At 38.0% G+C, this 25,341-nt stretch overlaps 1 protein-coding gene across 2 annotated transcripts in view; it reads right to left on the reverse strand.

Moving 5' to 3' along the window:
• LOC126335375 (kinesin-like protein Klp98A) overlaps positions 1–25,341 on the reverse strand; it is a 386,747-nt gene that overhangs the window by 64,650 nt on the left and 296,756 nt on the right. The window contains exons 13-15 of one of the 2 annotated variants that reach the window (XM_049998589.1): positions 25,056–25,145; positions 15,397–15,570; positions 8,393–8,542 (exon numbers count right to left, since the gene is read on the reverse strand). In XM_049998589.1, coding sequence (XP_049854546.1) covers positions 8,393–8,542; positions 15,397–15,570; positions 25,056–25,145 — 414 coding nt within the window. The remainder of the gene's footprint in view (positions 1–8,392; positions 8,543–15,396; positions 15,571–25,055; positions 25,146–25,341) is intronic. The other variant, XM_049998598.1, reaches the window with a different exon arrangement.

A 25,341-nucleotide genomic window follows, 5' to 3' on the forward strand; every position in this document is an offset into this window, starting at 1 on the left:
AGGTCCGAATCTACCAGTTTTTCCATTCGTCTGTAAAGAATTCGCGTTAGTATTTTGCAGCCGTGGCTTATTAAACTGATAGTTCGGTAATTTTCACATCTGTCAGCACCTGCTTTCTTTGGGATTGGAATTATTATATTCTTCTTGAAGTCTGAGGGTATTTCGCCTGTCTCATACATCTTGCTCACCAGCTGGTAGAGTTTTGTCATGACTGGCTCTCCCATGGCCGTCAGTAGTTCTAATGGAATGTTGTCTACTCCGGGGGCCTTGTTTCGACTCAGGTCTTTCAGTGCTCTGTCAAACTCTTCACGCAGTATCGTATCTCCCATTTCGTCTTCATCTACATCCTCTTCTATTTCCATAATATTGTCCTCAAGTACATCGCCCTTGTATAAACCTTCTATATACTCCTTCCACCTTTCTGCCTTCCCTTCTTTGCTTAGAACTGGGCTGCCATCTGAGCTCTTGATATTTATACACGTGGTTCTCTTCTCTCCAAAGGTCTCTTTAATTTTCCTGTAGGCAGTATCTATCTTACCCCTAGTGAGATAAGCCTCTACATCCTTACATTTGTCCTCTAGCCATCCCTGTTTAGCCATTTTGCACTTCCTGTCGATCTCATTTTTGAGACGTTTGTATTCCTTTTTGCCTGCTTCATTTACTGCATTTTTATATTTTCTCCTTTCATCAATTAAATTCAATATTTCTTCTGTTACCCAAGGATTTCTAGCAGCCCTCGTCTTTGTACCTACTTTATCCTCTGCTGCCTTCACTACTACATCCCTCAGAGCTACCCATTCTTCTTCTACTGTATTTCTTTCCCCTATTCCTGTCAATTGTTCCCTTATGCTCTCTCTGAAACTCTGTACAACCTCTGGTTCTTTCAGTTTATCCAGGTCCCATCTCCTTAATTTCTCACATTTTTGCAGTTTCTTCAGTTCACACTGTATTGTGAAACAATTACTAACAAAGAGATAGAGGGGCTGGCCAGTACTTACCTCAGCTCAGTACAGCCGATAGAAACACAAAAAACAACCGAAAATTTAAGTTCCTAGCTTTCGGAATAAATGTTCCTTCATCAGGGAGGAGAGAGGGGAAAGAAAGGGAAGAAGGGAAAGTGGATTTAGTTACTCATAACCCAGGTTATGAAGCAACAGGGAAAGGAAAACAGGGAAGGTAGCAAGGATGGAGGCATGGTTGTCAGAGGGAAGCCAAAGATATTCTACTGCAGGTACTGTGCCAGCTTCAAGCCAAAGAGGATGCATACAGAAGTAAAGAGGTGTATAGTATAAAGATGTAGGGTGGAAAGATGCATGAATGGCTAAAGAGGAAAGGGAAAGAGGAGAAGACTGAAAAGTAAATGGGAGTGAGGTTGTTTAACGTAGGTTCAGTCCAGGGGGATGGCGGGATGAAAGGATGTGCTGGAGTGCAAGTTCCCATCTCCGCAGTTCAGAGGGACTGGTGTTGGGTGGGAGAAGCCAAATGGCACATACAGTGTAGCAGGTTCCTAGGTCCCTAGAATTATGCTGGAGAGCATGCTCCGCTACTGGGTATTGGACATCTCCTAGGCGGACAGTTCGTCTGTGTCCGTTCATGCGCTCCCTCTGACAACCATGCCTCCATCCTTGCTACCTTCCCTGTTTTCCTTTCCCTGTTGCTTCATAACCTGGGTTGTGAGTAACTAAATCCACTTTCCCTTCTTCCCTTTCTTTCCCCTCTCTCCTCCCTGATGAAGGAACATTTATTCCGAAAGCTAGGAACTTAAATTTTCGGTTGTTTTTTGTGTTTCTATCGGCTGTACTGAGCTGAGGTAAGTACTGGCCAGCCCCTCTATCTCTTTGTTAGTAATTGTTTCACATCTTTATATGAGATTTTCCATTAATTAGTTAGAACACTGTATTGTGAAGATACAGATGTTTATAAATAAACATGGACATTTAAACGATCAATGATGCCTTGATGGGCTAAAAGATTATATAATATTTGTCTCCCTGTGTTGGAATCATGCGCTGTGTAAGTATAAGGGTTGTGACATAGGGAAGTCTGGATCGATCCTGGAGGCATAAATCAGATAGCCAAAGTGGTTAAGGTGACTGCTTGCAATAAGTGGGAAATCAATGTTCCAGTCTTGGTTTGGCACAATTTTCAATTGTCATAAATAGCTGACAGTCACAATATGTGAATCCATTCCATACTAGTAATAACTTATGTTGGATCATGTATTGTTCCTCAAGGGCTGTTTATACAGATTTTATAGAAACTGACTAAGAACCCATGTCAAAAACACTGAACCCCAAACAAAGTCATAACTCATACTCCTTGTTCTGCTCTAAAATTGCTTTCACTTTCTGCAAATGATCCACTGTGCTATATCTACTTCTAAAGCCATTTTGTTCATTTGACTGATTAAAATTTAATGTGTTCTTCTTTGAGGCTTGTAATATATATATAGGCCCTTGGGTCTACGGCCATTTATGTCTTGACATTCTGCTTTCTTATAAAGTGGAATAATTACAGCAATATTCCAACTCTCTGTGATTGTCTGTAAACAATTTTGCAAGCTTCTTTTGTATTATTTTAACCATCTGTACTGAAATACCATTATCTTTTTTTTTGCATGGTTCTACACACCTCATCTGGCATTACATACAGAATGTCATAATTTACTTTCTATGTTTCTGACACTTCTCTCTATCTCCAAAAATACAGAATTTTTAAAAAATCTACAGATCCTTGTACAATTTTCTCTCTATTGTTTGTTGCTGTGCTTTCTGTATTTCAATTGATAAACTGAGTAGGCAACGTATGATTCTGTTTAATTTTTTCCATGACCTTACTTTGTCAACTATCTCTCTTAGCTAATTTTGACTGTATCTTGGCACATCCTCTCTAATATATTTTGTGATAGTATTATGAAAAGGAAAGTTGCTACTCACCATACAGCGGAGATGATGAGTCGCAGATGGGCAAAATGAAAAGACTCTCACAATTAAAGCTTTCGACCATTGGCTTTCATCATCAATAGACACACACACACACACACACACACAATTGCAGTCTCGTGCAACTGAAACCACCAGTGCAGAGAGAGAGAGAGAGAGAGAGAGAGAGAGAGAGAGAGAGAGAGAGAGAGAGAGAGAGAGTGTGTGTGTGTGCTGCCTATTGTTGATGAAGGCAAATCACCTATAGCTTTAATTATGAGAGTCATTTTGTTGGGCCTATCCGCAACTCAGTATCTCTGCTATATGGTGAGTAGCAACTTTCCTTTTCACAATATTGTTACATTCCATCTTCCATTGTTTGATATTTTGTGATAGTTTTGTTTAATTCAGCATATTCTGTCATACAATTAGTGTCCATCTGAAACAATTACCTTCTCTTTAATACTTACCTCATTCCATTTAAGACAGTCCTTTCTTCTGCTTTCACTGCACATGTGATGTATTTGACCAATTGCTTAAGAACCTTTGTTAATGTAGCTCCTTTCACAGTCTCTGTCTGTATAAATTTTCTTTTGCAACATGTTGAAGCTGATAATTAAATAAAATAAGTTTTTTTCTTCCTAGATCTGAAACTATTTTTATTCTGCATCTTATGAGGTTAAGATTATTTGCAACTGAAAAGTAGTTTACAACCATCACAGCATGTACAATTTATTTGTTTTCCTATAAAACGTTGTCAACTTCAGTTTTATTTTCAACTGCTACTTTCCATGTACATTATCATTTTGTTTACTTATTTGAGTATGTGCAAAGGAGAAACTAGTTGTTGCTCTCTGAGAATTCTAGTAATGTACAATTTCTGTTACTTCTGGTATCATAATCAAAGTTTAGATTCCTCCTTTAGTTTCTATACTGCTGTTGCATTAAAATATCCCACTCACACCTACACTTCCACACAGACCCTCTCCAAATGACATTCGGTCCAGCACTTCAACAGCCAGGTTACTGCATTTAGAGTGTGGCTGCATTTTCTAGCAGAAGACAGTGTGCACAGCACTGAAGTGTGTGGAACATACACAAGAAATGTTGTATAGTTGAAAGAATATGAGGTGAAATTCAACTGAGTTTTTGCCATATGCCACATGACTCTACTGGATTTGCACCGCGTTAAATATTATGAAAAGAAATAGTATACCAGATTTTCCTCACCAAGATTAATCTTTGGACAACAAACTCTTATTGGTCAGCAACTGGCGCACAGCAGTCCAGGTGAGGACCGTGAAAGGTCAAAACTGGTCTGCAATCTCTCCCAAGGCTGTCAGTAGTTCTAATGGAATGTTGTCTACTCCGGGGCCTTGTTACGACTTAGGTATTTCAGTGCACTGTCAAACTCTTCATGCAGTAGCCTATCTCCCATTTCATCTTCATCTACCTCCTTTTCCATTTCCATAATATTGTCCTCAAGAACATCGCCCCTGTATAGACCCTCTATATACTCCTTCCACCTTTCTGCTTTCCCTTCTTTGCTTAGAACTGGGTTTCCATCTGAGCTATTGATATTCATGCAAGTGGTTCTCTTTTCTCCAAAGGTCTCTTTAATTTTCCTGTAGGCAGCATCTATCTTACCCCTTGTGAGATAAGCCTCTACATCCTTGTTTAATTACATACTCAAATTATGGAAGAAAATATTTTTCTGTATCTAACAGTTCATTTGAGCAGCACCCTTGCAATTTTTTATAGTAGTGTACAATTAACAGTTGAATAATTGGAATTCTTAATGGTTAGTTATAGGTAGATTAAATACACAGTTGCTCTGCTGAGGGAGCAAGCTGGCCGGCCGGTACCTCGTGTTATGTCAATCCACATAAGAGCTCTGCACACATGAGTGCAACACAAGAATTTTATTTAATGAACAAGGAAATTTTATAAATCAGTTTCAGACTCTGGCAACCTCTGAAACCTCTATTAAATCAGAGAAGGCATATTCATTTAAGCACCATTTTTTGTACTAGCTTCAGTGAGTTCATTCGGTGGCAGTGACCTTTGGCAACAAAGTGCCTCATTTGCAGTGAGGCTCCTTTGGTGTGCGGCAGCATACACTTTGATACTGATGTAGCTCCTTTGTAGTGCCACAGCACGTGCTGTGAGCCAGGTGTCAGTATTTTTATACAGAATGAGTCTAAATAAGTGCACAAATTTTATTGCCACTTCCTCACTAGTTGCTGCAATCTCATATGGAGCATTTCATTAATATCCAGGTGTGTAACATTTCCTTTGTGTTGATATGGATCCTAAAAAGCAATAGAGTTGTTAGTGAAAACAGGAAGTTTTTGACTGAGTGGACTGAACAATATCATTGTATGCTGTATGTTAGGCCTCAAGCTGTTCCAGTTTGCCTTGTATGCAACAAAACTGTCACTCTTGTGGAAAGTGCCAATTTAAAGCAACACTATGAAACAACTCATCAGCAGTACCATACAAACTTTCCTCTAGATAGTAACACTCGTCAAGATAAACTACAGGCATATCCAGCTTCTTACAAAAAAGCATGGCTTTCTCAACTTTCTTTATGAGTGTGTGCGAAAAATCTGTAGAAGCACCAATGCATATGTGTTGGACACTTAATAAACACCAGAAGCCATTTTCAGACTGTGATATAGTAAAAAAAGTGTATGCTGGAAGTGGCCGTGGCATTTTTTGAAGAGAAAAAGTATGTTGTTGCCACAACTCAAGGTATTCCATCATCAGCAAGAAGTAATACAAAAAGAACTGCAATTTTGGATGTTGACACCAAAAGTAGTTTACTTGAACTTATGCAGAAGGCGTCTTGCTGTGCTACAGCACTAGATGAATCATGCAACATTGTTGCTGAAGAACAAACATCCTTTCCTGACTGGGCCCTAACATGATCAGAAAGAAAAAGGACTAGTAAAGAGAATCAAAGATAAGAATGCTGGGCTACTATCTTTTCAATTCGTAATTCACTAGACAGCCCTTTGTGGAAAACTTAGTGTGACTCTGAAAGAAGTAATGGACAGTTTAATCAAGTTGATTAATTTTATGAGATCTCATTCTGCTCTTCAGCACAGACAGTCGGAGAGTTTCTTTCTGAGTGTGATTTAGCACCTTCTGATTTACTGCAGAACAACTATGTTCACTGGCTAAGTAAAGGTCAAATGATTGAACATTTGTGGCAAATAAAAGAAGTAATATGCTTATTAGAAAATGTGTATTCACAAGAAGTGGAAAACAATTTGGAGTTCTTACCAAACAAATGCAGTATGCTAGCTGTGGCTTTCTTAACAGGCATTCTGAAACATTTCAATGTGCTCAATACTGAGGTATAAGGTAATGGGATATTAATATGTGGGCGGATACAAAGTGTATCTTCTTTCCATCGCAAGCTGGATGTCTTTGAAAAAAGACATAGCAAGTAAAGAATTTCTTCTTTTTTCAACAATTTTTGAATATAAAAATAATTCTAAAATGAACATTTCAGTACTCTCAAATTTTACGTCAGCTTTTAAGAAGGAATTTGCAGCAAGATTCTAAGACTTTCAGAAATAGAGAAGCTGCACGATTATTAAAATAGCCTTTTGAAGTTTCTCCTGTGGCAGAAGGGGCGGATATGGATGCAAAGCTGTTCTGTCTTCCAAAGCCTTTACTTCAAATGAAAGTAACAAACTTGCAGGAAGATATTTCCTTGCATATGTGTAAAACTACAACCGCTGAGGAATTTTGGAGTAAATATGTCCCAGAAATATACGTAAATTTCAAAAATAATTTGCTATATGCCTGGCTACTATGTTTGGATCCACATATATTTGTGAAATTTCATTTCAAAAATAGTTTTTGTTTTTGAAGAACAAGTATCACTCAGGATTAATGGCTGCCCACCTGAAAGAAACTATTCACATAAACTGCTTCCTACATGAACCTAACACTAAGAAACTAACTCGAGACTGAAAATGTAATTTCTCCCAATGATTTTTTAATACAAATATTCCTATCTACTGTACTTCATATTTTTTGTGAGTGAAAATAAAAATGAAAAAGGGTGAAGAACATAAGTTTTTCTGGATTTTTTAATACAAATATGTCTATCTATTGCACTTCACATTAGTTTGTGAGTGAAAATAAAAATAAAAATTAGTAAGGACTATGTGTTTTTTCTGGATTTTTGAATAAATATATACCAATCTTTTGTATTTCAGATTATTTTGTGAGCAAAAATTAAAATAAAACATTAGTAAAGAATAAGAGGTCTTACGGACTTTGATAAAAATTTTGAAAAGTATCTGGATCCATCTAAAATTACGAGAGATGCATCAAACCCGTATCTGGACTGAAGACCACAACAACAACAACCATCTAAAATTACCCCGGTATAGAATGGTTAATGATCTGGCAGTATGTTCAATGATGAATAATAGAAATTATTTTGTAAAATAGAGCCACAAGGAATGACTGTGCTTCTCATGATTAGTTTCGTTCATTTCCAGTTTTGCGTTTTTCTTCTACATTGGATTTAAGTGGCACAACATATACTAACGTGTGTCTCTTCCACATAGCTACAAGAACACATTCTGGTTTGAACCACTAAGTGCTTCCATTGTTGATAAAACACTATGACTATTCTAACCATTACTCTGATCAGTTACAAATGTCATACAAATTCCATACATTTCTACTGCTTCTTAATAATGCAAGTTCTTTAATTAATGCTTCTATGTGATTAAATGCTGATAACTGTAGAACAACATTCAGCAAACCATTTCTAAAAAATCGATTTCTGACATCAAACTTACTCCTTCCATGTTCTTGTTTGCAGTCCAGTATTATTTGTGAATAAATGCATAGATGTCTATGATGTAAGTTAAAATGTGATAAAAACTAAAACAATGCATAATCAAAAATATAAATTACATAGGGTACATCATAATGTCCCTTCCTCCTTCCACACAATTCCCATCTAGCATATTCCTTATGTGCTACCGCACCTCTTTAAAATTATTGCATCAAACATGCAATTATTTTATTTTTATTTTGGAGAAAGCACTTTCAGTGTCACCTTAATGGTCAACTATGCTTTTCATTTAACTTGAGTCCACATCCATGACAATTGTTTAAATGAATCCATTCTGCTTACAACTGTCAGTTTAACTTCATTTGTTGTACTGTTAAACAATTTTTGTCTTAAGCCATTTTGGATACTTGTAGATTATGTATTTGCCACAAATCAGCCAGCAGCCGCCCCCCCCCCCCCTCCTCCTCCTCCTCCTCCTCCTCCTCCTCCTCCAACAAATGCATTGTCTCCAGAGATCTAGATACTTGGTAATTGCCCAACTCCAAAATTATTGCATAATAATACAACAAATAAAGTGAAACTAACAGTTGCCATCAGAATGCATATTAAGAAGATTAGCAAAACAGTCCAAAAAATACTTCACCTTCTGTGCAACTGCCAACACCTTATCCTTTGATAGATTGTTATCTGTGACGCAGTTTGTGAGAAGCCGTATCACTTCAGTCTCCAGTTCACTGCGTTGGCGAATTAGTTCTTCCCGAAGAGCTGACACAATTTTACCTTCACTCTCAACCTATCAGCATGCACATTATAGCAGTCTAATCAATCAAGCAAAAATGAGTACTACAGTTCTTTGATGGCAGATGAGGAGAATGGCTCTGGTAGTCTTTTGAAATACACAGATGCCCTATATTCCAAGGTAAATATGAGTTAAGAGGGATGAGTTGTTGAATTGATTGTATTCTCCCCATACTGGACATGACATATTTCTGAATTACTAGAAGTTACCAACAGAATTCAGGACAAATTTCCCCACTAACTGTCAAACTTTTCATGCTCAGTGAGCTCCCTCTCTCTGAAAAAGTAGAAGTCAAACAACTTTGACTTCGGAACACTAGAGTTTTGCATCTAGCCATTACCAGCCTTATGGCTCCAAAAACAACAATACTATGTGTCACACTGTAGTAGTAGTAGTAGTAGTAGTAGTAGTAATAGTCAATGTCATCTTGCACTGAATGTTTATTTGCTTCCAAAGGGAAGGACGAAGCAATTCTATACGCTTGTAGATGATACCTTCAACTACTGAAATTCGCATTTGTTACTTACATGAGTTGTGTACTGTTAACACTGAATGAGGGAGGCAAAAGTAGCTTTCTTTGCTGCACTGCCAGTGTCCCCACAGCAGTTCGTTTACTGTGTGGGGACTGCTTCCTGTACCTGCAGGTAGTAAGTAGCAAAAACTCAATAAATAGTAGAACAGCCTGTGCGTCCCTTCTTGGATTCTTCATGCCCCATCTATCAATCCACTAAACTGAATCAATTTCTTTCCTGACATTATAAACAATTTTGGGCATTGAAATCTGAAATCAATCATGTAAGTTTTGGTTGGTAGTTCCAACCCTGTTTCATCAATTTACCTAGTTATCATTACACTTTGAGACTGTTGGCTCAAGCAAAGTCATTGTGTTATAGATTTCAGATCTTTGGAAAAATTAAACTAAATCATAATGAACCTTTTAACAACCTTTCAACCTGGCTTCCATAATGCATTATTCACAGAGAAAGCAATATGAGTTCTCATAAACTCAATTTTTATAGAGCTGAACAAGAAAAATTACTTAAGATTGATGTTTCAGAAACTGCATTTTTCTGAAAGACTTCACTGATGTGTAATTGGGAGGTCCAATTTTAAGCACATTATGGAGCCCCAAGTAAAATAGCATTCAGGATTGGAAAGAAGTCCAATGTGGAGAAGGCACTGCCTGTAACTATCTAGGGTGCATGGTGCAGTCATCTGCAAGTTACGGCCCGTGTCAGTACCAATGACACCTCTCACTTGCATTCAGGGCCACCTTCAGTTAGTGATGGCAGTTGTGAGAAGTGATAAAGGTTGCTGGCCTTCCTCACGAGGTGCAAGCAAAGCCCACAATTTGCAGTATCATGCCCAAAATTTATTGGGGTCCTTTTGCTTTGGAGCTGAGCACAGGACCTCATCCAAGGATTCCATCGATTGAGAGTGGAGTGGACATGGGGCTTTTTTTAGTCTAGGAAATAGTTCTGATGTGCCCTCTGATGAAAACATGACAGTCAATATGCAGAGAGTGAAATCAGATTGCACATGAAGGAAAGTCACTTTGAGTGTCAAAACTTTAACAATAAATTTCTGAAGAATTCATAACAAAGTTCCCACATTTATTGCCCTCCAGGAAAGTTGTCACACTCAAATTATTCACAGAACTGAACTCTTGATGAAATGCAAAGTATTTAACAAGACATGGAATGTATATTGAAAAGACAGATTAGATGCCCCAGTATTGGTAGTGTTCACTGCAGTCTACGAAAATATTGTGTTTGTTAAGGTCAAAATTGAGCCTGAGAGCAAATTTATCTGGAAGTTAGTGATTGGCCTAAGTGAATGCAAGGTGATTGTAAGATGTTTATACTGGGAATTCCACAGTAACAGTAATAGAATCATTCAAATCAAGTCTATGCTCAGCAGTGTGGAAATACCTAGATCGTGCAATATTACTTGGACAAGACTTTAACCTATAGAGTATAAAGTGAAACTTTTGTGGATTCATTGCATGTGGTATGGACAAACAATCTTGTGAGGTAGTTCTCACCACATTTTCTGAAAACTGTCTTGAGCAGCTACTTCAGTGATCCACATACAATAGAAATATTTTAGACCTTATAGCTACAAATGTGTCTGACTTTATGGACAGTGTCAGTAAAGAGACAGGGATAAGTGATTGTGATATCATCATAATGACAATGGTTACTGAAGTTAACAAATCTACCAAGAAGGCTAGAAGAGTATTATTACAATCCTATGTAGACAATGAATGGATATCATCTAATTCCAATATAATGGACAAGGTGGAAGTACAGACAAAGTTAAAACTGATTTAAATAGTGCTGTGGAGAAGTACATGCCGAGTAAGTGGATTAAGGACACAAAAGACCCATCAAGGTTCAATAACAAAATTTGGAAAATGCTAAGGAAGCACAGACAGTTGTGGTCTCAGTTCAAAAGTGAATGTAAAAATGTCAATAGGCAAAAATTAGTAGAAATTTGTTCATCTGTAAGAAGATCAGTGCACAGAGCGTACTACAACTTCCACCATCATACCTTAGCAAAAGATCTTCCTGAGAAAGAGAAAATTCTGGTCCTACATAAAATCACTAAGCTAATCGAAGGCTTCAGTTTGTTGTGGCAATAGAAAGGAGCAAAAGGAAAGTTTAAGTTTTAAATTTCACACTTAAGAAATCACTCATGCAAGAGGATTGTGCAAACATACAATCATTTCATCATTGCACAGATTCCTGTATGGAGGACATAGTAACCCTGACGTAGAGACGCAACTGAAAGAATTGAAAACCAATAAGTTAATAGATCCGGACGGAATCCCAATTCAGTTTTACAGAGAGTAAATACTCTATTGAACTCTCACTTAGCTTGCACTTATCACATATATCTCATCCACTGCGAAGAGCGAAGTGAATGGAAAAAAGTGCAGCTGACAACTATATGTAAGAAGAATGAAAGAACAGACCCACATAATTACAAATCCATATTCTTAATTTTGATTTGCTGAAGAATTACTGAACATATTCTAATTCTGAATGTCACACATATTCTTGAAATGGAAAAGCTGTCCACAAATCAGCATGTATTTATAAACCATCATCCATATGGAACTCAGCTCGGCCTCTCCTCACAATAGCCTGCAAACCACGGATGAAGGGCAACAGGCAGAATCCATATTCCTAGGTTTCCAGACAGCATTTGACATCGTGCCCCACTGCAGACTGTTAACAAAGGTCCAAGCATACAGAAAAGGTTCCCAGATATGTGAATTTCTTGTAGACTTCTTAATTAATAGAACACAGTACATTATCCTCAACAGTGGGTGTCCATCAGAGAGAAGGATTTCATCAGCAGTTCTCCAGGAAAGTGCAGTAGAATGATGGGACAAATGGATAGGACTGATGAGGTTTAGGAAATGGGGAGAGTTAGGGAAAAGTCGCTCAGAACCCATGGTCAATGAAGACTTATTGGACAGGATGAGAATGAAAGACTGGCTGTTGGTGCCTGTACTGAATGAGATTTGAAAACCTGAGAACTGAAAGGTGGAAGATAGGATAATATGCAAGACAGAGATTACTGGAAAAACATTGTACATGAGTCAATAACAATGGAAAGCTAAGTGCATTGTATACGATACACAGGTGGGAGGAATAGACATGACAGAAAATAAGATATAAGAAATAGACCTGGTGAGTGGCAAAAACCTTGTACATGTTTTAATGCCAGTCTCCATTTGGGAATTTCTTTGAAACTTGTGACAGGAGAGAGAATCTAAATGCCATGAGTGGTGCAACAGGCACCAAGGTTACAACTGTCATACTTTACAGCATGCTCTGCAACATGATATTGTGTGTTACCAGTATACACCATCTCTCTACACCCATTCAGCCTAAGGGTAAGGTGGGTAAATGACTTGTTTCACAGGTGGCTCTCCCAATGGTAGTATATGTTTCACCAATATCACGGGTGGTAGAGGTGGTGCTGGTGGTTGCATTGGGAAATTGCTGCAGAAGGATGATAAGTGTCTGAACAGGATATTGTGGGGTGGAATGGGGGGGGGGGGGGGGGGGAGGGGGATGTATTGCTGGAAAGAGTCTGCAGTTGAATCCAAAGGCTGTATGGAAGAAAACATTTTAAATTGAAAGGATGTCAACTATCAAAATGTAAGCCTTTTTTTTGTGTGTAGCTGAGCATCAGTGAGGACGAGGTCAACATGGGGATGTTAGTATAGGAGAGGTGGCATCAATGATGACATGAAAGTTGTGTGCTGGGAGTGGGAAAAGCACAGATTTTGGACTAGCTAGGAAATATTTGGAGTCTTTAATATAGGAGGAGAGTCTTTGTACTATAGGTTGCACATGATGATATCAAAGGCAGTGATACAGTCAGTGGGTGCTTTGAAGCCAGAAATTATAGGACAGCTGAGGTGATCATGTCCGTGGATCTTAGTAAGTTGGTAAAAGATGGGGGTCTATCATTTGGGTGGTGTAAGAAGTTCTATAGATTGAGATGTTAGTCCTTGAGAGGGACCTGTGGTTTTAAGGAAGGACTTTAGATCCGTTTGTACCACAGGGATGGGACCTTGATGGTAGATGCTATATGGAGAAGTGTCACAAACCTGGCATAAAACCTCACTTACATACTCCAAGTACCAGATTAGTATAGGCCTTATCGCTGGGAGGATAATGATGGATTCATCAATTTTTACAGAACAAACTGCCTGGAGTTTTGCGGAAGACAAGTTATGGTTATGCTGTGGGAAGCTGAAAAGATGGTGAAACAATGTTGGATGTTAACAATTTTCAAAAGGCTTGGAATGGGTGATTTTGAGGTAGCAGTGGTGGATCAAGGATGATCGTGCTCTGAACTGTTCAAGGCAGGTTTCAGTGTCAGGTTTGGAAAGGATTTGAGACTAGGTTGCAAAGTGATACTTCCAGCCAACATTAGATGTTGCATGAGTAAATGCATATTTGCAGATGAAAGTGAGACCCCTCAATAATACCGATAATTCAGGAGGGATGAGGGCCTTAGATGAGACGTTGAGAGCACTGTGCTGTTGTGGCTGGCTTTTCTGATCATGAGTTGTCATTGCTCTAGTATGCAAAGGTGAAGGCTGGGGGATATTAAGAAGGTTGGCTAACCTCAGTTTGTAGGAGAGGAGTGGTAGTTTCCAAATATCTAGGCATAATGTGGCAAAGCAGTATGAAATTGAACAACCATGTAAGGCTGATAGAAAGGAAGACAAATAGCTGAATTCCATTTATTGGGAGAATTTTGGGCAAATGTAGCTCATCTATAAAGGAGACTGCAAATGGATCACTTGTGCAACACATTATTAAGCATGTATGTTGTTTGAGATCCCCAACATGTGACATTAAAGCACGACACTGAAACAATTCATTGTTGTGCTGCTAGATTTGTTACCAGCTGGTTTGATCAACAAGTCAGTATTGTGGACATGGTTCCTGAACTGCAATGGAAGTCCCTAGAGACGAGATGATGTTCTTTTCATGTTTAAAAAATTTAGGGAACCAGTATTTTCAGCTGACTGCCAAACAACTGTATTGTAGCCAACATACTTCACAAAGAGAAGATAACGGAAATGAGGAAACATACAGAGGCATATAGACAGTGATTTCTCCATTGCTCCACCTGTGAGTGTAACAGGAAAAGAAATGACTAGTGGTGGTTCAATAAACCCTTCAGCACGCACCACATGGTGGCTTGTGGAGGACTTATTTGATGTAAATGTTGTGAGACTATGGTGCTTTGATTAATTTATAAAACATTTTCCTTATTAGATAAAACATATGCTGCCAAAAAAATACAACTCGAAGTATGTTTGCTTCTGAAGTTTTTATCAGTGCAAGACTTGATACAAGGTAGTCAATGATAAACTTCAAATTTCTTCAGTGCTGGTGATATTTTTTTCTGTGCCTTTGTGTGCAGAGGTATGGTTAATACAGCAAGACAATCATATATATATATATTGGTAACTCCTAGTCTAATAAGGTGAGCTGTACAGAGGAACGCTGCAGATACACATAAGATCTGTTTAAGACTGTCATAGAGTTGTAACACACACCTTTTTCATAAACCTCTTCTGCCATCAATATGTATAAAACAGAAAACACAAAATAAATGTAAACAAGCACAACAGAATAAAACTGGCACCAAAAATGTATAAATGATAATTATATGCAAATTAAAAGTTTTTCTGTTCTTACACCATATCTTTGCACAGAACTGTATAACAGGACGTGTCTTTTAACATGCAAAGGGCTCTTCTATTGCAGTGATAGCATAGAAACTATAATCCAAAATAGACAACAATAGGGAAATTTTTACTACATTTTTCATGTATGAAAATTGCCATTGTAACAGATAACTACATCTGAAATAATAAAAAGCAGGATTGAAGCATGATATCTTTATAGCTAAAGTAAAATATTTCCTTTTTCTACAACTGCATGCGCATTGGATTGATAACGAAACATGCAACAAAATAATGGAAAATCATAAAAATGCCCAAACTGACATCTGTGAATTACAGCTAAAATTTGTAAGATTATGGCAGCCTTGAAAGATTAAACTCAATAAGGGGTAATTAGTTATTTAAGAATTTTCTCTTTGTATGTTTACCTTTTTAGTCCCATTGTTTTGTGATGTGAAATGGAACACAACTAATTTATTGTTCACTAGCTACTGTTGGCTTCTTTAGTTGAAGTGTCAAAGCACCACAACATAGGTTATTTTCACAGTTCAATGAAATTTTTCTTCACTTCAGAAGGTTCTCTATACATCTGTTTATGACAGAATAGGAAACTGAACAATACCTGAGACATTGAAAATGCTCTCTCTGCTTCTAGGGCTTCACGTTTCCTACATAATTCTGCCTCCTTCTGCTTAAGAACAGCTAAGTCATCCTGTTGGTGTTGTTCTAGCCGCTGCCAATCTTCTGCCAACTTCCGACATTGTTGTTCATAATCCTGCTCCATTTGTTGACGCTCCTGAACAAAGCAAAGTAGCGCATTTGAAACAGTTGTTGACAACATTTAACTTGAAGCTAGAATTAAAACAAAAACAAGCTCTTGAGATGCTGTGTTCAAAAAAATCATGAGACAAAAATACACGATACGTGATAAGCAACATAAAACTTAAACACCATTCTCGATTTTTACTGAAAATACTTGATTTATAAATGAATGGAAGGAAAAAAATGACATATTTCAATGGAAATGTGTGACTGCTTGATTATCTTCTTTTATTTCATTATGATATAATCTATCATTTCATAATGCATACCATGTTTTGCCTAGCCAGTGTTTATCATCAGACTAAAGCACCTACTGCAAGCAGTGATGTAACATTCCCATTGTGTTATCAACATAAGTATACCTACATTGAAAGGGGAATGGGAGCATTATATCACTGCTCGCAATAGATGCTCTAGTCTGATGATAAACACTGGCTGATCAGAACCATTGTGAAACACTTTTGAGATTGTATCATAAGGAAACAGAGGAACACTAATGGTATACTAACATTTGATGAGTCATCATTAGATCTGACAGTTGTGGGGAGGGGAGGGGAGGGGGAGAGGAGGGGGAGGGAGATGTGACATTTACGAATTACATGGGCAACATACTATCTCTAAGGCCTGCACAACTAAGCCTAAAATGTCAGTACTTAGAACCAGAATATTAAAGGGACTGGAAATTAATGTCATTTCTGTGCATGTTGATATTTGTTTCTCTTTTAACAGCTCATTGTGTACTTCAAAATTGTGGCAAAGACATTTTAATGTTAGAGTGACATATTTACTCATAAATAATTACAGTGGAACCTGGCTATACCAATATTCAGATGACTCTGAAAATTATGTTGTTATAAATGAGAGTCACTGTAACCGAGATCCATATTTTCAGCGTACTGTGATGGCAAATCAAAAATAACAAATTTATTTAGCCTTGTTTTATTTTACATACAGTATTCACTCTTATGCCTACATGAATACAGTTATACAGCAGTATGTCGAGTACTCACCAAATTTCTTTACTTAGAAGTGAAGTAATCAGTTATTTTAGTCTGCTGTGTATTTACCCAATAAGCACTTCCTAAATTAAATTTGACGTTCATTATATAACCTGCAGTTTCACTGCTTTGTCCCCTAACTTCATAGAACATGATCATAATTCTAATGGGTTCTAAGCATCACTCACAGTAGGGAGAGGCACTTTATTTTTTTTTCTTTTTCCTCTTCTTCTTCTTCATCTCCATTGCTCACTTCATGGTCACTGTGGCCCTGATTCTTCACTTCATTTGCAATTTCGTCTTCAGTTTGTGCTTCGGCTGTAACAAAGTCATCATCTATTGTTGCATATATTTCATGGTTGCATTGATTGAGACTATCACAGCTGATTTCTTGCAGCAATGCAGATAGTGGCAGATCATCAGTGTCATCAAATGTGCCTTCAATTTCAGCAGCATTTATTCCTTCAGTTGCAATTCCCGTACCACAGAAAGAGTTCTTGATGGTTTTGGCTGTGACCTAGCTCCAAGCTTTGGTATGCATCTGATCACATCCATTAGTGTAACAGAATAAGCCCACTTTTTCCTTAATGAATTGTTCCATTTTCAGTAACATGAGCTTATGATAGTGACATTTTGGGCTCCTAATTACTTCTTGGTACAGGGGCTGCAATAAGCTTATTGTAGTTGCAGGAACTAAAAGCAGCTTAATATTTTCCAGACCTTGTGATGAACAGGTTTCAACAAGAACCAATATCTTCTTTTTCTGACTTCTAAGCCCCCAATCCCAGCACTTTATTTCAGCTTCAAAGAGTTCAGAAGTCATCCAGGACTTTTATTACCATTGTAGTGCTCTGGCTGATTTTTTACATGCTTAGAACACCTAGAATTTTTTATTTATCTATCACGAGCACAAGCCAGAACAGTTATTTGTTATTTGGAGAACTTGCCGCCAACACATTTTTCGCCCTTGAATTTCAAAGTTTTGTCAGATATCATCTTAAAGAAAATGTCAATGTTGTCTGTATTAAAGATGTCACAGTCTTCATACCCATCACAAATTCTAGGCCACATGGTTGGGTTGTTTCAGTATTCACACTGTTGGCTTCATCGCTCACTTTGCAAAAAGCAATGCTATGGCATTGCTTGAATCTTTTAATCCATCCACTGCTGCACAGAAATTCCTGATCATTTAATTTCTTGGCAAATTCTTCCGCTTCCACCATAAGGAGAGGTTCAAAATTTGGTATATTGATGCTTCTCTGTTGCTTCAATGATTTAAGCAGACTTCATCCACATCGCTCTGTTCAGGTTTTTGTAACCACTTTATTTTAGATCCATTTAGTTCAAATGCAGTAAAAATTTTATCCTTGTTCTTCCAAATCACTTGGCCATATTGACAACATAAGTCAACCTTTTAAGCTTCATTTCTTGAATCACTTCACTTTTTCTTCCACCGTTAAAATTTTTGTTCTAAAACACCTGCACTTTGTATCAAATTTTTATAGAAGCTGACATCACGTGTACTATTGATGAGTTCTATGATGTCACCCCTACCATAGTACAGATGTGCTAGGATAACAATGAGATGAGGAATCTGTACTACACTTATTGCTGATGAAGGGCAAAGAGACGAATATGCCAGGGTCCCATATTACAATAACAGATTTCCTTCTACAGTGCAGTGGTTGCTGGAAAATGATATTGCTAACTGAGGCTGAAAATGATTTTATATACGAGGTACACATGTAAACATTTGTTGTTAGGAAGGATGAAAAGTATATTCCTTATGAGGAATAGGGCCATACCATAGAAATCACAATGTTACAGCTGAGCTGTGAGTCGTCATTGCAACCAACGACATTATAAGAAAGTTCAACTGCCCCCCCCCCCCCCTTTCTTTTTTGCAATACGTATGAAATGGCCAGCCATGGAGGGAGGGAGAGGGGGTGAGGGGTAGGAAGGGGGGGGGGGGGGAGAAATGTGCTTAAGTACTTACTCTGATGAAAGAAGTGTGATATTTGAACTACAGTGATCAACACTTTATTTTTGTACTCATTTACTGCTGTTCAGTGCCTCCATGTACAAGAACTCTACCCAGAACCAATACACAGACTCATGAAGAGGGGGGGGGGGGGGCAGTGGGGAGGGGGCAAAATAGTGATTATGATATGCAGCTAGCTATAATTGATGACACTGACAGACAAGACAAATAATAATAATAATAATAATAATAATAATAATAATAATAATAATCACATGAGAGCTTCTGGGTGTTCAGATGAGTTGTTTCCATTTTCTGCAAAATGTTTAGACAACTGGCCCCGTTGGCTTCTTCAGGTGCTGCGAGTTTTATTATTACACGTACTCATTGTGTGGACTCCAACCAGATTGTGAGCTATTGTTGGTCTTATGCCACTATTTATAGCCAAGTTCAATTACTGACATCCACTGTTCTCTTTGATGCTCTTTTGTTTTACATAGCAAGCAATTATGCTCAATGAGAGGCAAATTCCTTCAGTATTTTCAAATTCTGGCGGGAGAGTGTCATAGAGATACTGAAGGAGTTGCATTGGGAGACTCTTGAAAACAGCAATAACCTATTCTGAGAAAGTTTATTAACAAAGTTTCAAGAACAGGCTTTAAATGATTGCTGTAGGAATATACTCAGCCCCCTATATATCAGTCATATAGGGATCATGAGGATAAGGTTAGAATAACTACTGCACACTCAGGCATTCAAACAATCATTCTTCCTGTGCTCCATATATGAATGGAACAGGAAGGAACCCTAATAGTTGGAACAATGTGATGCACCCTCTGCCATGAACCACATGGTGGTTTGCAGTTTATAGATGCAGAAGCGACTGTCAGCAAGATTTTAATAAATTGGGTACTGGACCCCAAGCATTAATTAAATTTAAACCTCCATCCCCGTTCACTCTCTGAAAGCTGGGTGGATATGGCATTCCATGTGAAGATGGCATGTCTTACATTGGGCAGATTATCAAAACAGCCGAGGGAGATGCAAAACATCAGCAGCACACCCGGCTACAATAGCCAATTGCTGAGAAATGCCTCAAATATAATCACATTAAATGAAATTTGATAATACCAGTATCATGCTGCAAACAACATGTTTCTGAGACAGCATAATTAAAGAGTCTACCAAAACAAATGTGTCAGAAAACCTAATAAACAGGGATGGAGGTTTCAATTTAAATAACTATTGGGGTCTGGCACACAATTTATTAAAATTGCACTGAACTTCACATCTGTCAGAGTTGGAAAACACTGAGGGGATCTACATGCTATGCAAAATAAAACAGCATCAAAGAGTGAAGCAGTTATTGGGAATCAAACTAGACTATAAATAGCAGCATGAGGCCAACAACAGCTCTCAGCCTGCTTGGTGTCCAGGCATAGATTACACATAATAAAAAAACTTGCAACTCCTGAAGATGATGGCTGGATCGGTCATCCAAATATTGTGCAGAAAATGGAAACAACTTAGCTGAACACCTGGAAGCTCACTATTAATCAATCACGCCAAGAAAACCTGAACGACCATATCATTTCAGCCTATGAGCAGGAGATGTTCCACAATATAAACAAGTTGGATAACTTCTAAGTATGCTGACCTTCCTAATGAGGTGTCGATATGTACAAGTTGTAAGTTTCATGAAGGGCAAAGGTCCTGATTTCGTGTCTCGGTCCAGCACACAGTTTTAATCTGCCAGAATGTTTCAAGTTGTATCTACTTTTGTTAAAATCAAGCATCACATTAATATGCCAAAGATAAATAGAATCATGCACCATTCAAGCCTGGCTCTAGTACAAGATAGAATTTATGACACTCTATGGCTGGTAGACATCACTTTTTATGAGTCAGCTAAACTCTCTGCAGGTTCTTCAAAGTGGATTGATGATACAACATGGTCACAAGCAGAATTTATGTTGTTTAAAACATCTGCATGCCAAAAATCTGATCACTTCCACATTAAGCCAATACATACTGCAAGGAGCCACACTGTACTTAATCTCAATGAGAAACATCTGTACTAAAGATGCAATGAACATACTTGCTTAAGACCTAAATTTCACACCCACTCCAAAATTCTACCAACAGCACAGTACATTAGCTTAAGGAGCATGTTGTAGCATTTCCCTCACTAGAAGCAGCAGAATAGGTTTGCTGTGAAACCAGTAGAGCGCTTACTGGGTGCCAATGCTAAGATCCAACACTTCCAAGGGACAACAAGTAGCTCTGCTAAACCTGTGGGAGGACAAGGAAACTCTAGGTCTGCCAGCTGATATGGGCAATGCTAACGTCCTAACATCAGGTCTGGACTACACACACACACACACACACACACACACACACACACACACACAGAGAGAGAGAGAGAGAGAGAGAGAGAGAGAGAGAGAGAGAGAGAGAGAGAGAGAGAGAGAGAGAGAGAGAGAGTTTGTTTCTGATGAAGGTCTTATGGGCTGAAAGCTTCATTTCTTTTTGTTATGCCTATCTGCAATTAAGCATATCCACTATATGGAAACTTCCTTTTTCGTAATATTGTCAAGGTCTTCCTTAGTATACAAGGAAAGAATTTATCTAAGACCCATAGTTACTAACAACTGTGCACCTACATACGAGCTGGCAAAATATGTGAAAAGCAATTTTAGCGAGTACATCACTTCAGTCCATTGCGGCTTCCAGATATGGATGATATGGTCAGTTTTGATGTAGTCTCCCTCTTTAAGAGCATTCCATTTTCAGATTCCTTGGAAGTCATCACAGAAGAGACTGACAATTGTTTCACAAAGCTCTTTAGGCACAGTCTGACAATAAATTATTTCCTGTTTGATAGAAAATATAATGAACAAAGTCATGGCGTGGCAATGGATAATCCACTATCGCCTGTGGAAAACTATTAAGCAACGGCACTAGAATCTGCTAAGTTGAAGCCCACATCTTTCTATTGGTACATGGATGACACGTTTCTAGTGTGGCCTCATGGAGTGGAAAAGCTTCAAGAGTCCCTAAAATATTTAAGCTCTATGCCTCATGATATAAAATGCACAATGGACCTTGAAAAAAGATGGCCAACTACCATTCCTTGATGCGTCAGTTAAGAGAAGACCGGACAGGGTTCCTGGGTCATAGTGTATATGGAAAATGTACACAAGCTGACTTCTATCTCCAAACCTTGAGCCATCACCACCAGTTCCACCACCATCCATTATAACTTTACAAGCAGCTGTTTCATCTGCTGCAAGATGGAATGAATCTTATGAATCAGCTGTGAGCCAAGGTGAATGTCTGTTGGAGTGGGCAGCTGTCAGACAGACTGTAAAATGTGAACTGAGTGCAAGTAAAGGCGGTTAGCAAGACAAGACACCCAGCGGTCATCGGTGTTTTCCCAAGCAGAATGAGCGGTGTGTTTCAGCGGCATGGTCATGGGATTAGCTAAGATGACGGGGCTTAGCATTTGGAATATTGTCAGTAATATAATTTTAATGAAAATATGTAAAATTCACTCCAGGCATGCTACAGAAAAAATCAACAACAGTTTTGGAACCATGGCAATGGGACGTGGTCATTCAACATATATCCATGTATGAAGCTGTAATAGTTAAAATTATTAACATTATTACCATTATTGTTTATAATAAATTGTAAAAACTGAAACCATCACTAAAGTTTTGTTTGTGAAACACCAGATGAAAGAATATAATGCCTGCAATATAATAAATTCATTATTTTCTAATCAAACAAATATAAAAAATGTTATAAAAAATTTAATTTCTTTACAAGGTGTACAACTTTGCATCCACTGTTTGTCGATAGGTGGCAACAGAGGTAAGTAGCGGTCGAAAGAAACAGATCATAGATGTCCAAGTGGTTAGCTTGGACCTGTGTCAAAATAACCTCATTCAAACATTAGTCGATTTGTGTCTGCATCATAATGTTGTTCTTGATTGAAAATTTCCATTTACAAGCCTAATTCTCATCACTTGCAGGAGGTTTTACTGTTTTGTTTCAATATGAAGAAAACAGCGGCTGAGTCTCATCAAATGCTCTCAAGTATGTATGGTAATAATATTGTTTCTGAAAGAACGTGTCGTGATTGGTTTCAACACTTCAAGAATGGTGATTTTAATGTCATAGACCGGCATAGTGGTGGAAGAGAGAAAGTTATCGAAGATGCAGAATTGGAGACATTTCTGAGCGAAGCCTCGCGTCAAACTCAAGAAGAACTGGCACGAATAGTGGGAGTGACACAGAAAGCCATTTCAAAACACCTCAAGGCAATAGGCATGATTCAGAAAGAAGGACATTGGGTCCCATGTGAGCTGAAAGTAAGAGATGTTGAACAGCACTTGTGTGTTTGTGAACAGTTGCTTCAGAGTCAAAAACGGAAGGGATTTCTGCATCGCATTGTGACCGGGGCCGAAAAATGGGTTCATTACGATAATCCTAAATGCAAAAAATCATGGAGGTATCCTGGGCATGCTTCCATGTCGACGGCCAAACCGAATTTTCACATCTCCAAGATCATGCTCTGCATTTGGTGGGACCAGCTTGACGTAGTTTACTATGAGGTGTTAAAACCAAGTGAAACAATTGCACGTACTTGTTATTGAATGCAATTAATGAGTTTAAGCAGAGCATTAAAAGACAATTGGTCACAATCAGCGAGAGGCACGATAAAGTGATTTTTCAGCACGACAACGCTCGACCCCGCGTTGCAAAAGAGGTCAAAACGTACTTAGAAACGTTAAAATAGGAAATCCTACCCCACCTGCCATATTCTTCATACATTTCTCCCTCTGACTATCACCTGTTTAGATCAATGACGCATGGCCTGCCTGACCAACACTGCAGATCGCATGAAGAAGTCACAAATTGGATGGATTTGTGGATCGCTTCAAAAGATGAACAATTTTTTCAACGCGGGATTTGTACACTGCCCGAAAGATGGGAGAAAGTAGTGGCCAGCAATGGAAAATACGTTGAATAATACATGTGTAACCAATTTGTTTCATTAAAGCCTCAAATGTTGGGGAAAAAACGAAGGAAGCAAAGTTGTACACCTTGTACATAAATAGTACCATAACTACAGAACCCTCCACTAGACACAAATAATCTTATAAGCATGAGTTTACTTCTTTAATATTCCAATAACTTTTGTTGTGTATTTAATTATAGTTGTGATGCTGAGTTGCAAATAGACACAATGAAAAGACCCACAAGGCTTTGTCAAAAAAAGACAAAAACACACACACACACACACACACACACACACACACACACACACACACAGTGTGCGTGCGTGTGTGTGTGTGTGTGTGTGTGTGTGTGTGTGTGTGTGTGTGTGTGTGTTCATAAAGACAACAAATTAAAAAGTAGTATAGCACGAGTTCATAAAATATTAAAATACATGCATATTATGTCAACTAAATATACTGAAATACAACTTGTCAACAAATATCATGTGGAGATACACTTTCCTGCTTCCATTTGTATGGCATTGTTGGTTTCCTATATTAACCTTTCGTTGATCATAGGGTCTCTTGCAATTGTCTGTTGTCATTTCTTTTTGTAATAATACCTTTTACATGTCTTTTTACTATATACACATTCATCTTTTAAATACCATTTTGTTCTGTATTTCATTTTACCTTGAAAGCATTTTATCTACTTTATTTCATCATTTGCCTCTCACCACTTACCAACCTGCCCCCTACAGGCCCTCCCTGTAACTTGCTCTCCCCCTATTTATTTACGAACAACCTCCTTGAACATTTCAGCAGTCATTCTATACTGTCTCAAGATGTCTGATATGTAAGTTTTATGTGACATAATTCAGTTTCCTAGATTGTAAATGACTGAATACAATATTTATGTCATTATTGTGTTCTTAAGGTTGACAAGTTGTCTTCCAACATAATTTAGTTTACATAGCATATACCTGTTTTAATATTATACAAGTCCACATTACATTATTTTTTTCTTTTTTGCCTCTATGAAGTGTGCAGACAAGTTGTTTTGAGCATATACGTACAACATTTGTTGATGATGCCTACTGCTATGTCCTTCCCCATTTGACTAATTCTGTTGTTGTTTTTTGTTAAATGCTATGTAGATACCACTGGATTATGGCACTGGGGGAAAAAACTGGTAGTGACTTTTTTTTTTAAATGGAAAGTCCAAATGAAGCTGGTATTTTATTCAAAACCAGTACTAAAGTTTCAGAACTTGCATCGAGATGCTGCATATTCTGGACAAGAAATTAATTCAGTTGAACTGTACGCAGCTACTGTTGTGAAAATGTTTACAAATGAAGAAAAAATTAGGAACAAACTTTACAAAAACATGATATGATGAGAAGAGAAAAGAAATAAGGACAGAAAGAAAGAGACAAATGAGTTATCTTGGACATGCCGATTAATGTTATCTAACCTCCTCTAATGCCTTCTGGGCTGCCTCAAGTGCCTCTCTCTTACGTCGCTGCTCACGCTCCCAGTCTTGTTCGCGTTCAGCCTGTTCTTTCTAAAACAAAAATAAATGTGATTAAAAAATGTGAGTTTTGGCTTCAATTCATCAGTACTATGTCAAACATATGTCAAAGCCAAAAAAATTGATTGTGAATCACTGACTTTTTCTATTTCGAGTTACAGCTTGAGATTTTCACTATTGAGTGGACGGGGAGCAACATCAAGCTAAGTATACAAGTGACAGTTTCTCT

Source organism: Schistocerca gregaria, chromosome 1, assembly GCF_023897955.1.
Source record: "Schistocerca gregaria isolate iqSchGreg1 chromosome 1, iqSchGreg1.2, whole genome shotgun sequence".
NCBI lineage: Eukaryota > Metazoa > Arthropoda > Insecta > Orthoptera > Acrididae > Schistocerca > Schistocerca gregaria.